The sequence below is a fragment of the Tenrec ecaudatus genome, chromosome 1, assembly GCF_050624435.1.
Source record: "Tenrec ecaudatus isolate mTenEca1 chromosome 1, mTenEca1.hap1, whole genome shotgun sequence".
Lineage (NCBI taxonomy): Eukaryota > Metazoa > Chordata > Mammalia > Afrosoricida > Tenrecidae > Tenrec > Tenrec ecaudatus.
The window spans coordinates 172752298-172767889 of record NC_134530.1 but is presented as its reverse complement, the minus strand read 5'-3'; the positions used below and the strand labels follow the sequence as shown (position 1 = coordinate 172767889).

The 15592-nt window shown below is 40.9% G+C and overlaps 1 protein-coding gene across 2 annotated transcripts in view; it reads right to left on the bottom strand.

The window, feature by feature from the left end:
- The window catches only part of ATF6 (activating transcription factor 6), a 235030-nt gene that overhangs the window by 217331 nt on the left and 2107 nt on the right, over positions 1–15592 (bottom strand). For both annotated transcript variants that reach the window (XM_075564052.1, XM_075564043.1), the window contains exon 2: positions 2702–2778. In XM_075564052.1, the coding sequence (XP_075420167.1) occupies positions 2702–2778 (77 nt within the window). The remainder of the gene's footprint in view (positions 1–2701; positions 2779–15592) is intronic.

The following is a 15592-nucleotide window of genomic DNA, read 5'->3' as shown; positions in this document are numbered from 1 at the left end:
GTGTGATCCAAAGATGACAAGAACAAAATCCAAATGTGATAAAGGGAAAATATCAAAGCTTAAATTGTGAACACCCAATTTGTAGAAGGTTATGGAGGCCAATGGGAGCCCAAAATCCAGCTGCAGACTATCTAGTCAGATTACACCTCTGGCAGATCCCCTCCAACCACTCAACAGCTTTACTATCAGACAGAGATTATTGTAAACTTGATTATGGCTGATCAAACATGGTATTATTTGATTCTTGGTCAAATGACCTCCATCTTTACCCAACCTGAATTTGTTGTAGGCTCAAGTATTTCTTGCTTGCTTTATGACAGAAATTTCCTCTCTGGCATTTTAAAAAATTAATTAGAAGTTAATACATACCGATATATCATATAATCCCATAGTTTAATCATGTCGATCAGAATTGTACAATTGCTACCACAATCCATTCCCAAACATTCGTTTTTTTCCCCTGGACTTCTTCACATTGTCTCCCTTTTACCCCACAACCACCACTGTCCCCCAAAACCACCACCACCCCAAAAAATTATTCTACTTGCTGTCCCTGTAGACTCAACAATCCTGGGTTTCATCTACTGAAACACAGGAAAACATACAACACCACTTCATGAGAGTGACCTCTAATGACAGACACCTCTGAGATATACCCTAGTACGAGCAAAACAAAACAAAAATACAGACAATGTGGAAAACCAGATCAGGTCCAGCATGACTCAAAGGAGGGATCAACTGACAAAGTTTTAACGGTGAAATCAGATTTATGCCTTTGATCTTCTATACTCATCTCCCCAATGCTCTCTGTTTAGTAAGCACTCGCCTCCCATCCCTAATTGTGGACAGAGGGAGTTCCCCGGAAGCCTATTTCCTCTGTAGTTCCCACAGATGAAGCTTGGGTTCTCACTGTCATCCATAGCCTTCTGCAAACTGGGTTCTAAATACTGATTGTATTTATTTGTATTTTCATCTTTCTATTATTATTGTTATTGTTTTCTCCTTGTCATTTTATGTTGGTTTGATGTTTTCTTGTCCCTGTTAGGTTCCGAGTTTGTGACGCACAGAAGGAACAGATGCATGGAGACCATAACTGATGCCATGGTTAGCAGGGATGCTTGGGGATCAAACAATGAATGTGCGTGGGAAGGGAGCACTAGAACTGATTGTGATGATATATACAATTCATTTTAAGAGCAATTTAAATTGAATTAATTAATTAATTAAAATAGATAAAAGCAATTTAACTATGGCAGTGTATATGTGAATCAGCAAAGCTGCTAAAACTTTAAGATAATTTTTAAAACTTGACCAGCGGTTACCATGGGGTGAAGGGGAAAGAGTTGTTGCTTAGAGAACAATGAGTTGATGTCAATGGTGGTAGAATAATTTGGAACAGGATATCAATAATGGTTGCAAACACAAAGAGTATTGTTAATGGCACTGAATTATATATGTATAACTCAAAATTAATACTGTTCCCCACTATATCCTCCCATCATAGTGCTACCTTAACGTTGCCTCTTAAAGTTACCACATGGCTGACTGCTATGTAGCCTGCAGCTTTAACTATAGGACCAGACATGTGCTATTGATCTCCAGGCTCATAGACAGCCACTCCCCCATATCTGCCCAGGGCACTGGTATTAGGTTACTCCTCCAATGTACTCAGGGACCTTTAAAGTGAGAGTACAGCCCGCTTTGTTATGTATGTAATTAGGGGGGTTTGAACACCCCGCACCCCCACCTCCAAGTGTATATAAGCCTTGGTTGGAAATACATTCTCTCTCTCTCTCTGCTCAGACCTGGCTCCTGAAGTCGTGGTGAAGAGGTGAGCACTTGCGTGCTTTATCTTGTCTAATGTCTCTTTAATTTTACCCCTCAGTTACCCAACCACCCCTTGGACTCATTCAATTGTGGGGGCTGGCATCACACACAAGTAGAAGTTATGAGTTGTGGAACTGGAGAATGTTTTATTGTATATATTTTTGCCACAGTTCGGGAAAAAACTACATAAATAATGACTACAAGGAAGAAAAAAATGTTCTAGAATTTAAAATGGGACAATTGTATAACTTTTCTTGATATGACTGAATTATTAAATTGTATGACATGTGGATGAAGTGCTAATAAAACTGTTAAACAAGAAAGAAAATGTTCTGGAAATAAAAAAGGCTTTGATTCTGTAGGAAAGTAAGTGCTATCGGGTTGAGAGAGAGACAAATGCCAGGCATATTATAAGCAGAATCTTTAATGTGGTGAAAAAATGTGAAATAATTCACTATAGATTAGTATACAAACACAAGTAAGCGTATGATTACCTTCCTTACTGGGCAATCAGCACTGCTCCCAACATATCAGGGGCTTCAAAATGCTCATGGAAAAATGGAATTGAAAGATAATGGAATTTTTCCAATAATTTTTTGAAACCTCCTTGTTCTTAACACGGTTTCCCTTAAGGAGCAAACCATTAAGTGGAGAGTTAAGTGACTTCAAGGTCAGTCATTCAAAGATGAACTTAGAATACAATTTTTTCATACCAAGACCAATGCAACATCTACAACTCCACACTTACATAAGATAGCAACTTACTTCCATAATTGGTGGTTAAAGGGCTAGTCTAAACCTTCTGCCTTGGAACCTAATCACAATTAAAGATTAAGTATCACATTATCTAGTATTTCTGCTACAAAATACTTACAGAAATGTCAGTTGCTGCATCCAATCGCAACTCATCAGTGTCCATGAGATAACCAAGTTCAGCAAACAAGGCAGAATCTTTAGTTGAAACAAAACAAAAAAAAACAGAGATCAATCATCAACTCATTGATTTCACAACAGAATCAATATTGTATCTCTATGCCAGTTCTATTATGATGTCTTTCTAGGTATTACTATTACGGATAAATTCTTCACAGTGTACATGATAGCCAATCCACAGTGAATTTCTAATTTATATATTGATTTCCACAAAACAATGGATTAACTAAACCTTTCCATTGAGAGTTAAAAAATAAATTTCATGTCACATAACGTATTTGACTAATGGTCGCAACTTTCTAGGACATTTCTAACAATTCTGAGGTTCTCTTTTGACGTCAGCAATGGTGCATACACTATTTGCCATCTATGCCTTATATCTTACTGTATTATATTAATGGCATTTATTATATTAAGGGTATAATGTTCTATCTAAACAAAGGATTCCCTCACATAAACCATTCTCTATATGATAGTAAATTTAACCATATTCTAGCTTCCTACTGAAGTTTCTTTATAAAATAAGAAATATAAAATATATAGACACAGAAAATATTCCTCAACAGATTTGATAGAAAATAAAATTTTAAGAGTCAACTTGGTGACATTGTTAAAAAATGCCGATGACTATAAATTAGTAGGCTCTTTTTTTTTCTCTTTTTTTTTTAAACATTTTATTAGGGGCTCATACAACTCTTATCACAATCCATACATATATATACATCAATTGTATAAAGCACATCCGCACATTCCCTGCCCCAATCATTCTCAAAGCATTCGCTCTCCACTTAAGCCCTTTGCATCAGGTCCTCTTTTTTTTCCCCTCCCTCCCCGCTCGCCCCTCATACTGCTCAAACTGTTTTGGTGATGTCCATACTTCACGTGTCTACAAACTACTATGTCAGTCCTGAACAAATATAACACAGTAATTTCCAGCAAAAGTTCATAGCAAATAAAAAACATTAATGCATCACTAATGGCAGATTATAACAACTCAAAAAATGACTACCATAAATTCAGCTGCCACACTGACAAGCACGGCCAGTAGATGGCAGTGGCTACATATTTTATTCATAGGTTGAAACTCCTTGAAAGAATCTCTGTATGGGCTACTTCCTATCTCTGCTCCCATACTTCCGATAGCCTATTTCACTCAAGGTCCCCAAACACACAAATAACTCTGTATCAATGTCACCAACAGCCTCCTCATTGTTCAATCCAAAGGCAAGTTTCACAGTCTCAACTTATTTGATGTGTCAGCAGCACCTGCACTACATACTAAGTAAAGCATTCTCTTCACTTAGGTACAAATACCACACTCTTTCAATGTTTCTCCTATCTCACTCTAACTTAATAATCCCACATCTAGAAATTTACCTAGCAGGTATACCTTCACAAACTGCAACAACATATAGACAATCTTCACTGCTGTGTAGCAAAATGTTGAAAACAACCTCAATGCCCATTCACAAGGAGGCTGGTTAAATAATTACACATGCAAACATCCAGGAAGGTGAGTGAGGAAGAGCTCTAGGAATTGGTATGGAGGATTTGCCAGTTACAATGTGAAAAAGAATGGACTATAGGTGAAAATAGTACAAGAATACAGATTATAGCTCATATGCTATATTTTGCATAAGAAAAGAAAAATAACAATACTTATTTGTTTCTATAAAAAGAGATAAGCCAGAGATTAATAAGTAATTACCTTAAGGGGAATATGTTGAGTGGAGGAGTTGGGAATAAAATTGAAACTTCCAAATATCATTTTAATTTTTTTTTAACTTTTGAGCCATATGTTTTATGAGTTCCAAAAACATAGATCTATGTGCATATATTTATAGGTCTTGTATTAAGGTAGCAGATGGGCACTGGGCTCAAGTACTCCCTCAATGCAAAATACTTTGTTCTAAAAGGAAAAAAACCCAAAACTTTGTTCTATTAAACTGGCATTCCATGATGTGTACCTTCCCAACACGATCAATGAAGAAAATGTGGGTGCATAAGCAAATGTGGGGAAGAAAGCTGATGGTGCCCTGCTATCAAAAGAAATAGCATCTGGGGTCTTAAAAGCTTGAAGATAAACAAGCGGCCATCTAGCTCAGAAGCAACAAAGCCTACATGGAAGAAATACACCAGTCTGTGTGATCATGAGGTGTCAAAGGGATCAGGTATCCGGCATCAAAGAACAAAAAATCATATCATTGTGAATGAGTGGGAGTGCAGAATAGAGACCCAAAGCCCATCTGTAGGCAACTGGACATCCCTTTACAGAAGAGTCACGGGGAGATGAGCCAGTCAAGGTGCAATATAGCAACGATGAAACATACAACGTTCCTCTAGTTCTTTAATGCTTCTTCCCCACCACTATCATGACCCCAATTCTACCTTACAAATCTGGCTATACCAGAGCATGTACACTGGTACAGGTAAGAGCTGAAAACCCAGGGAATCCTGGACAGATAAACCCCTCGGGGCCAATAATGAGAGTATCCATACCAGGAGAATAAGGGAAAGGTGGGGCAGGAAGGGGGGAACAATTATAAAGATCTATATATAATACCCACCCTGGGGGATGGACAACAGAAAAATGAGTGAAGAGAGAAGTTGGACAGTGTAAGATATGACAAAATAATGATAATTTATAAATTATCAAGGGTTCATGAGAGAGGGTTAGAAAGGAGGAGGAAAATGAGGAGCTGATACCAAGGGCTCAAGTAGAAAGAAAATGTTTTGAGAATGATGATGGCAACAAATGTACAAATGTGCTTGACACAATGGATGTATGTATGGATTGTGATAAGAGTTGTATGAGCCCCCAATAAAATGATTTAGGAAAGAAAAAAAAAAGAAACACAGTATCCCCACTATTGTGACCCCAGTACTGACCATAGCATGTGCACAGGTACAAATAAAAGAGCTCACAATACACGGAATCCAGGAACAGTAATGGGAATAGCAATACCAGAAGGGCAGGGGGGAAGATGGGGAGAGTAGGGGAGGAAGGAGGAACCAATCCCAATGATCGACACATTACTACACACACACCCCTCCAGGGGGAGGAACAAAAGAAACCATGGGAGAAGGGAGACAGCAGCCAGTGTAAGATATGAAAATTATAATAATTATCATTTATCAAGGGATTGTGGGGGGGGGAAGCTGATACCAAAGCTCAATAGAAAGCAAATGTCTAGAAAAGAATGATGGTAGCATATGTATAAATATGCTTGATACAATTGATATATGGATTGTTATAACAGTTGTAAAAAAACCCAATAAAATGCTTTTAATTTAAAAAAGGAACACAGTATCCAATAATAAAATATATTATAAGAACCAAAAGAACTGTAAAAAATTTTTTAATTGTGGTGCAGTGAATTATTTAATAGGACTTCTCTAGTCACTTTTTGTTAACTTCTACTGAACAACTGCAGATTGAGTGTATTTCCTGTTTGGGGCCTAGATTAAAGAAGGTAGAGGAAGATTCTGATGGAATTAAATGACTCTACCACATGCTTTTGTTGGTAATTTTTTAAACATGGAATTTAATGTGGGGATTAGTCAGTTTTGCTAGGTGTATAAAATCAGCTATCTCAGAAGCCAAAAGCAAAGCATCCTACTACCATCAAGCAAGAAAAGCAACAAATGGACTGTGGTAGTTACATGATCTGTTGTCTATTTGAGGCTTAAGAGTGAAGGGGTGGAGTTTAGCCGGTCAATTAGATTGCAGTTTGATAACCTCATTTAGAGGCCCAAAGGAGGGAGATAAATAGCTTATTGGAGACAAGACGCAGGCTCACTCCCTGAGAGACTCTCTACTGACAAGACACATGGAGCTACACTGATGGCAGTGAGAGCCCTGGACCTGGAGGAGTCACGTGGAGACCCACACCAGAGTTGAGATGTTTCCACCATCACTGGATCCACATGATTATCCACCCATTGACCTGTGATCTTCCTGCATTCAGCGTCATTGCATGTGTTTTGTGAGCCTGAAGAGGACTTTATAGATTGGTATCAGACATATGGGCTAGTATCGGACTTAGGGACTTGATCGGTACTGGGCTGGGATATTTTCTCAATATTTATTTGCTCTTATATATAAAGCTCTCGCTTATACACATATGACTTTGTCTATGAATTTGTTTCTCTGGTCTACCCAGACTAACACATGGACCATATCCTTTGGACCCCAATACCCCTGTGAATTGAACCTCTTCAATCCAGGGACAGAGAGCTATGACACCAGGGAAGTGGCAGCAGAGCAGCAGAATCAACAGCCAAAATCGAGAGTGGTGGGCTTCCTGGCCCACTGAAAGAGTAAGCTGGGTTCCTTTGGACAGGTGGTTTACTTGGGAAGCAAAGTACCTCTAGGCCAGTGGCTCTCGACCTTCCTAATGCCATGAACCTTTAATATAATTCCTCATGTTGTGGTGACTACCAGCCATAAAATTATTTTTGTTGCCACTTCATAACTGTAATTTTGCTACTGTTATGAATCAGGTGACCCCTATGTAAGGGTCATCCGACCCCCAAAGGGGTCAAGACCCACAGGTTGAGAACTGCTGTGCCAGATATATTTTTACAACAATTAATACTTCCTTCTGCTTAGGTGATACGCGCTGAAGGATTTAGGAGGGAAGTGTCAACATCTGCAGTCTACTTTCAGATGGTGGCGGAGTGGAGGGACATGTGGCTGAGGCTGAAAGACGAAATGAGTGCAGCAGGAATAGTACCAGTTGGTAAACACAGGTCAGCACTGCAAAAATCTGGCACCTCTTCTGTAGCTATAAACTTAAAGAGGGGAGCAGTACATAAAAATACTTGTATATTTACACGATACCCAAGAAAAGTCTATGTTATTGACTATGGGGAAAAAGCTATTTACTCCTTAGGCAAACGGGACAGAACCTCCACCCTCCACAGTTCAAGGCCCGTGGGAAACGCTGGTTGCTGAACCTTAGGAGCTGATCAAGCAGCAGCTGCCCTGTCTCTCCACCTGAGATGAAACAGACCCTTTGCCTCATGTGCCCTGGCAGAACGAGCAGTCTGCAAACTTATCAGTTACCTCATGTTCTCAACCTTACCCTCACCTCCTATCTGTGAAAGGCTTAGCTGATGTATTAACGCTTCTTTGTATACCCTCAAATAATTGTAAACTGTCCCTTTGTACAAACCTGTCACGTGCTGAAGCCACATTCAGGAAGGGTATTTAAACCTGCCTTGAATAAAGCTCAGGGTCCTGAAGTGTCTATGTGTCAGGGACCCCCAGCTCCAATTCCGGCTATTCCTTTTTTATTTCTTATTTGTAAGCTTTCTGGCAGCAGATCATGCCCTCTCGAACCCATCTGATGTGTAAGATAAGAGCCAGACTCAATTTATCTTACAACTGACTACTGAATTGTGTCTCCCCAAAAATATGTGGTGTCAATCCTAACCCTTATACCTATACATGCCAACTCATTTGGAAACAGGAGTTTTCCTTTGTTATGTTAATGGTGGCATATCAATGTGAGGTGTGTTTTAAACCAATCACTTTAGAAACTTAAAAGAGCAAATTCAGAACAGTCCCTAGCAAGCATGCAAGTCCACTGCCACCAAGTCAGAGACCCTACACAGAGTTCCCAAGGCTGGAAACCTCTCTGGGTGCAGGCAGCCTCCTCTTTCTCCCAAGGAGAAAGTGGGTTTGAACAAAGGAGATTGGAACCAATGACCTTGCGGTTAGCAGTCCAACATCCAGCCAAGCAAACAGAAATAGGTAAGACAGATGTCAAGGCACATGGGTATCACCAAGAAGTAGATTCTGAAACGAGATCTCCCTCCAGAGCCGACAGAGTCAACAGAAAGAGAAAGCCTCCCTCTAATACCATGCCCTGAATTCAGATGTGTAGCCTCCTAAACCGGGAACCCTGGTGGTGGTGTGGTTACACGTTGAGCTATAATCCAAATGGCTGGCTACTCCCGTGAACAGTTACAATCTTGGAAACCCACAGGCTGACTTGCTAGCAGTGAGTAAGTTAAACTGTAAGAAAATAAATTTTTGTTCATGACACCCACCCACTTGTAGTATCTGTTACAGCAGTACTAAAAATCTAAATCCATACAAACTGGTTAGCTCTAAAGTATCTCTAAACATCTTTCCTTCATAAAATCCCTGGTGGCACTGCAGGTTAAGCATTGGGATGTTACCTGCAGTAAACTTACTTAACCTGCAAGGTCAATGGTTCAATTATACTGGGCTGTTATTGAGTCAGAATTCTTTTCTAGGTCTGTCTAAATCAGATAGGACCTGATGCAAAGGGCTTAAGTGGAGAGCAAATGCTTTGAGAATGATTGGGGCGGGGAATGTGATGTATGTATATGTATGGACTGTGATAAGAGTTGTATGAGCCCCTAATAAAACGTTTAAAAAAAAAAGATAAGAACTTGCCTCTGGATGTAGCAAAGTAGAATCCAGCAGTTAAGAACAATTTCCATGGAGTGATCGAGCAAGGGAGAGAAGAGAAACTGGAGTCTTGGTAGTATCGAGGAATTCGGTTGTAAAATGTGAGAAATGCAGGGAGAGCTGGAGGGGAAGAGGCTGCCTCCTATCTGTGCCCCTATGTAACTACACGGTTTGCTAATAGGGATGACCTAGTACAGAGAGGAAGAAATGGCGATCAGCAACAGAAGGAAGGCAGTTAAACAATATTCCTGAATAAGAGATGAAGATCTAAAGTGCACACAGAGGGACTGGCTCTAAGCAACAGAAGAGAAAAGAAACATGCAAGTAGGTGAGCTAGTGGGAGCTTGTGAATGGTCTCTTCAATTGTGTATGTTGGTGCCAGAGGGGTAGGGGTTGGGACAATGTTGAAAGTTTGAAAAGTTTTGTAAGACAATCAAAGTCAGAGGACCAGGGCCACATGAAGGGGCAGGCAACACTAAAAGGCCTATTTCAGATTAACACTAAGAATTTAACGCGAGACTATAAGGTTGCTGTGAGTTGGTACCAACGTGATGTCAGTGAGTTTGATTGTGGAGTTTGATTAGTCAGCATGGTTGAGTTGTTTTGTTTTTCCAGTCACATTCAGTTACAAGAGGGTAGGCAGCGCACTTCATCTAGTGAGAGCTGCTTGTGCAGTGGTTAAAGCACTTGGCTGCTAACCCACAGATCAGTGCTTTGAAACCACCGACTGCTCCACAGGCGCAGATGTGGCGGTCTACTTCTGTAAAGATTACAACCTAGCGTTCTTATGGGACAGTTCTATCCTGTGCGGTAAGCTCCAAATGAGCTAGAACCCACGGTAGTGGATGTGGTGTTAGGTTTGGATCATTCATCCAAAAGAGAACTGCAAAGTCAGTGAGGAAGGTGTGGGTGTGCAAGGATACGGTTGCAATGATTACACATGAAATACTGTACTACTGCATGCAAGGTCAGCAGTTCAAACCCACCAGCCTCTCAAGGGAGAAAGATGAGGCTGTTGCTCCCATAAAGATTTACAATTTCAGAAACCCTGCACAGATGGCAATAGGCTTGGACGTGGGTTAAGGGGTGGTAGGATTGAAGGGCTACTGGAATTGGAGGTAGGTGTCAAGAGTGGGGTGTCTGGAACAGAGATTATGTAGTGGCAATGACAAGGTTTAGAGTCATGATTAGGAGAATAAATGGCAAGATCAGTGGTGTAAAAGAGCTCCAAGAAATGTGAGATCAGGGTACGGGAAGGATTGTACAAAAATGCAACAGAAATAACGCTGGAGAATATGACAGTAAGGTAGGAGATACAAATTTTCAAACAAAGATGGAATGTCCCGGGACTGGCAGATAACTACAGCAGGGAGAAGGGGCAGAGTCTTCCTCTGGTAGAGTTTACATGTGAAGTTTAATCCTGGGTGTTTAAAGGAGGAGAAGGAGGAAGAGAAACTCAGCAGTTAAAGCACTGGGCAGCTGAAGGAAAGGTCTGCTGAGGAAGCCCTGCCGCCCTCCAGCCGTCCATAAAGACGTCAGCCTTGGAAACACCGCGTGGAAGTGCCACTCGGTCCTCTGGGTTACTGAGTCAGTATCAAGGCAAGAACAATAGTTGTTGTTATTAAGGAAAATGATCTAAAAGTAACAGTGAAGAGAAGGGGGAAACATCTACCCTATATTCAGCGGTCCATTAATTCAAAAGGTGTAATAATAAAAACAGCCTCCTCTCATCAAGGTTTTAGGAGGGAGAAAAACCAGCATCATCACGGGAGGACTAGGTTTTGGAAATAGCAGTGTTTCCCAAAGTAGGTGATACCACCCCTAGAGGGCGCTGGAACAATAAAAAAATTCACTGCAGTTGTAGATGCTGACTCAACGACCCTAAAGGACATGGTAGAACTGCCCTGAGTTTCTGAGACTAACTCTGAATAGAAAGCCCCATCTTTCTCCTGCACAGCGGCTAATAGCTTTGAACTACTGACCTTGCAGTTCGCAGCAGCCCAATGTGTAAGGAACAATGGGGGGTGGGGGTGCTACAAAAGCAGGCACGCTTTATCCTGGATTACGGGCTCTGGTATGAAAGTTTTTCATTGCCAGGAGACACCGAGCAAATTTTTTTTTTTTCTGAAAAGGGGCCAGTAGGCAAAACTTGAGAACCCGTGGGTTAGAGCAAGAAGTGGATGGGAACTTTCACAGTCAGTAGAGATGGAAGATAATCAAAAAACCACATGAGCAGATGGAAGCTTCTGATCTTGACACATACCTAATGTGTGGCAAAGAAGTGGTTTTTGCACAAATGCAAGCGAGCAAAAACAAGAATGAGGGGGCGGGGTAACCTAAAGAAACACACAGAACAGTTCCTTCCCTCTAGTTTTCAAAATATTTCATCAAGGTCCTTAATATTTTGGTGCTATCCAGATGCTACTGTGGATTCTTTTCTATTCCTTGTTCTATATTCAAAACTGCAACACTTTCTATGTTCCAAAGGCTATCCCAGCACATATTAGAGTTCTATACTCAGGACTTTACGACCTGAACATTTATAATTTTATAAAAAGTGGAGGAAAGCAATTCTTAGGAGGAGAGAAAATAAACAAATCTCTGCCACAGTGTGAAACAAAATCCTCTATACTAAACTCACTTTTAAAAAGTCTTTCATTTCTCTAAACAGTTGTTTTTATACAACCCAGGAGCTAATCATGATCTTTACCTCTTTAATGGCTTTTAAAAAAATCAAAAGAATACAAGAGAAAAAATATAAAAATGAAATTTCAGAATATATATATAAAAAAAGCAGAGCCATGCTCATTTGTTTTCATTGTCTGTCTGCTTTTGGCACGACAACAGTGTTGAGTGGTTGTAACAGAAACCACATGACACCAAAACTCAAATTTTTGCTCTCTGGCCTTTAAACAAAAAGGTTTCAGAGCCCTTGCTCTAAAGATTACAATTTCCTTACCCAGTTTGAGTGGAAAAAGAAAAGCACACCCTGCCATCCCCTGTCCAGAGTAAATCACTTTACCTATATTATTTTAAGCTGTTGGAGTCACAAGAGGTACATGGTTTTTTTTTTTAATTTAGCTGGCTTGCTTCTAATATTAAAACAAACAAATTTTTTGATAAATCAGTGGAGGACTTGAATACGCAAACAGCTATTCTCAGAACACAAATGGATATTTTACAGTAACAGACAAAAGTGTTTCACCTCAATGCCGGGAAAACTGATCCCACTTACTTCACAACTGAGCAAGCATAACAAAATTACTCCCCCAAGAATGAGCGAAACCCTGGAAAGCTATGGACAATGAGCAGATTCAGAGAGAAGCAGGATACCTGAGAAAGTTGAATCAGTGAGCCGACTACAAAGAACTGAATGCTGTCCTAAAGAACAAATTTGTTTTCATTAAGACTTGGAAGTGATTGATCCGATTAGTCAGGCAAAATGCTTGTGTATTAGAAGACATAAATAATGCTACCTACACATTCCTCATAGTGAGCGTTTAAGAAACATAATGAAAATATAAAACTTAATATGCTGAAAGAACAAATCATAACAATACAATACAGTAAACAGACATGTTAACAACTGGAGGTAGGGTGTCTTAGGAAGAATTAAATCTGTAGAAACAGTTCAGAAAAATAGAGTATACAAGTACTCACTCAATGCAAGAACACTTTGTTCTAATAACCTGGCATTCCGTGATGCTCACTGTCCAGCCAGGATTGCTTAAGACAAAATGGGTGCACAGCAAATGTGGTGAAGAAAGCTGATTGTATCTAGCTGTCAAAAAAATAGTATCTGCTGGGGGAGTGCAGTGGAACAGCAAGGGAATGGAGTGGCAAGGTCCCCAGGGAATGCTGAAAGTGGACTTTGTGGCCAGGGCGTGGTGCCCCAACAGACTGGACTGGAAAACGCTCCTAAGGGCCAGCAAACGACCCCTGAAATAACTACAAGCTTTTCTCTTGTGAAGTGTTTTGTTCTTTGTCAGTGGTTTGCTTTTGTTGTTTTGTTGTCAGGTTGTGTACTGTTGCTTTGTTTTCCTCTGTCTTGTTTTCGTGCATGTTAGTGTCTCCACAGGTCTGTCTGAATAGGACAGGCTGGATGAACTATCTGGAAGAAAAACAATGGGACTGACAGTTCAGGGGGGACTTGGGGTGGGGGGGTGGGGGGAGTAAGAAAGTGGTGTTAACAAACACAGGGACAAGGGAACAACAACCAAAATGGTAGAGAGGAGGGAGTGGCAGGCCTGGTGGGAAATAATCAAGAGTAAGGTTGCTTAGCCCAGGTGGGGACGGAGCATGGTAGTAGGGCAGGAGGAAAGGCAAGGGAGATGGAGGAAAGAGCTAGGAGTCAAAGGGCATTTATAGAGGTCCAGACAAAGACATGTACATGCAAATATATATAGGAGGATGGGGAAATTGATCTATGTGTCTATATTTATAGGTCAAGTATTAAGGTGGCGGAAGGACCTTGGGCCTCTTTTCAAACACTCCCTCAATGCATGAATACTTTCTTTTATTAAATTGGAACTCTATGATGCTCACTCTCCCGACACAACGGCTGGAGCCAAAGTGGGTGAACAAGTAAATGTGGTGAAGAAAGCTGATGGTGCCCGGCTATCAAAAGAGATAGTGACTGGGGTCTTAAAGGCTTGAAGATAAACAAGCGGCCATCTAGCTCAGAAGCAACAAAGTCCACATGGAAGAACACACCAGCCTGTGTGACGAGTGGTCCCAAAGGAATCAGTTATCAGGCATCAAAGAACAAAAAATCATATCATTGGCTGCACACCTCCATGATAGGATCGCTGAAGACAAATGGGTGCATAAGCAAATGTGGCGAAGAAAGCTGATGGTGCCCGGCTATCAAAAGAGGTAGTGTCTGGGGTCTTAAAGGCTTGAAGGTGAACAAGCGGCCATCTAGCTTAGAAGCAATAAAGCCCACATGGAAGAAGCACACCAGCCAGTGCGATCACGAGGTGCCAAAGGGACCAGGTATAAGGCATCATGCAAAAAAAAGAGAAAAAGATATATATATATATGTGTGTGTGTGTGTGTGTGTATGTGTGTATGTATGTATGTATGTGTATGTGTATGTATACATATATACATATATATACATATATATATACCATATTGAATGAAGGGGGAAGAGCAGAGCGGAGACCCAAGGCTCAAGTGTCGGCCACTGGAGATCCCCTCATAGAGGGGTTTAGGAGAGGAGATGGGTTAATTAGGGTGCGAGGTAGTACCGATGAAGAACACTGCTTTCCCCCAGATCCTGGATGCTTCCTCCCCCCAACTACCATCATCCGAATTCTACCTTGCAGGGCTGGATAGGGCAGAGGTTGCACACTGGTACATATGAGGGCTGGAGGCACAGGGAATCCAGGGTGGATGATACCTTCAGGACCAAGGGTGTGAGGGGCGATGCTGGGAGAGTGGAGGGTGAGTGGGTTGGAAAAGGGGGAACTAATTACAAGGATCCACATGTGACCTCCTCCCTGGGGGAGGGATGGCAGAGAAGGGGGGGAAGGGAGACTCCGGATAGGGCAAGATATGACAAAATAACGATGTATAAATTACCAAGGGCACATGAGGGAGGGGGGAAAGGGGAGGGAGGGGGGAAAAAAAGAGGACCGATGCAAAGGGCTTAAGTGGAGAGCAAATGCTTTGAGAATGATTGGGGCAGGGAATGTATGGATGTGCTTTATACAATTGATGTATGTATATGTATGAATTGTGATAAGAGTTGTATGAGCCCCTAATAAAATGTGAAAAAAGAAAAGAGGAGAAAAAAAAAGAAAATGATTAGGACAAAGAATGTACAGATGTGCTTTATACAATTGATGTATGTATATGTATGGACTGTGATAAGAGTTGTATGAGCCCCTAATAAATTGTTTTTTTAAAATAAAGTAAGTAAATGTCTAGAAAAGAATGCTGGCAGCCTATGTACAAATATGCCCAATACAATTGATGTGTGGATTGTAATCAGAGTGTGTGCACCCTCAATAAAGTGATCTCTTAATAAGAAAAAAAATAGTATCTGGGGTCTTAAAGGCTTGAAGATAAACAAGCAGACATCTAGCTGAGAAGCAACAAAATCCACATGGAAGAAGTCCATGTGGATCACAGCCTGGGTGACCATGAGGTGTCACTGGAATCAGGTATCAGGCATCAAAGAACAAAAAAATCATATCAATGTGAATGAGGGGGGGTGCAGAGTGGAGACCCAATGTCCATCTGTAGACAACTGGACATCCCCTTACAGAAGGGTCACAAGGAAGAGACAAGCCAGTCAGGGTGCAGTATAGCACCAATGAAACATACAACTTTCCTCTAGTTCTGTAATGCTTCCTCCCCACCACTATCATGATCCCAATT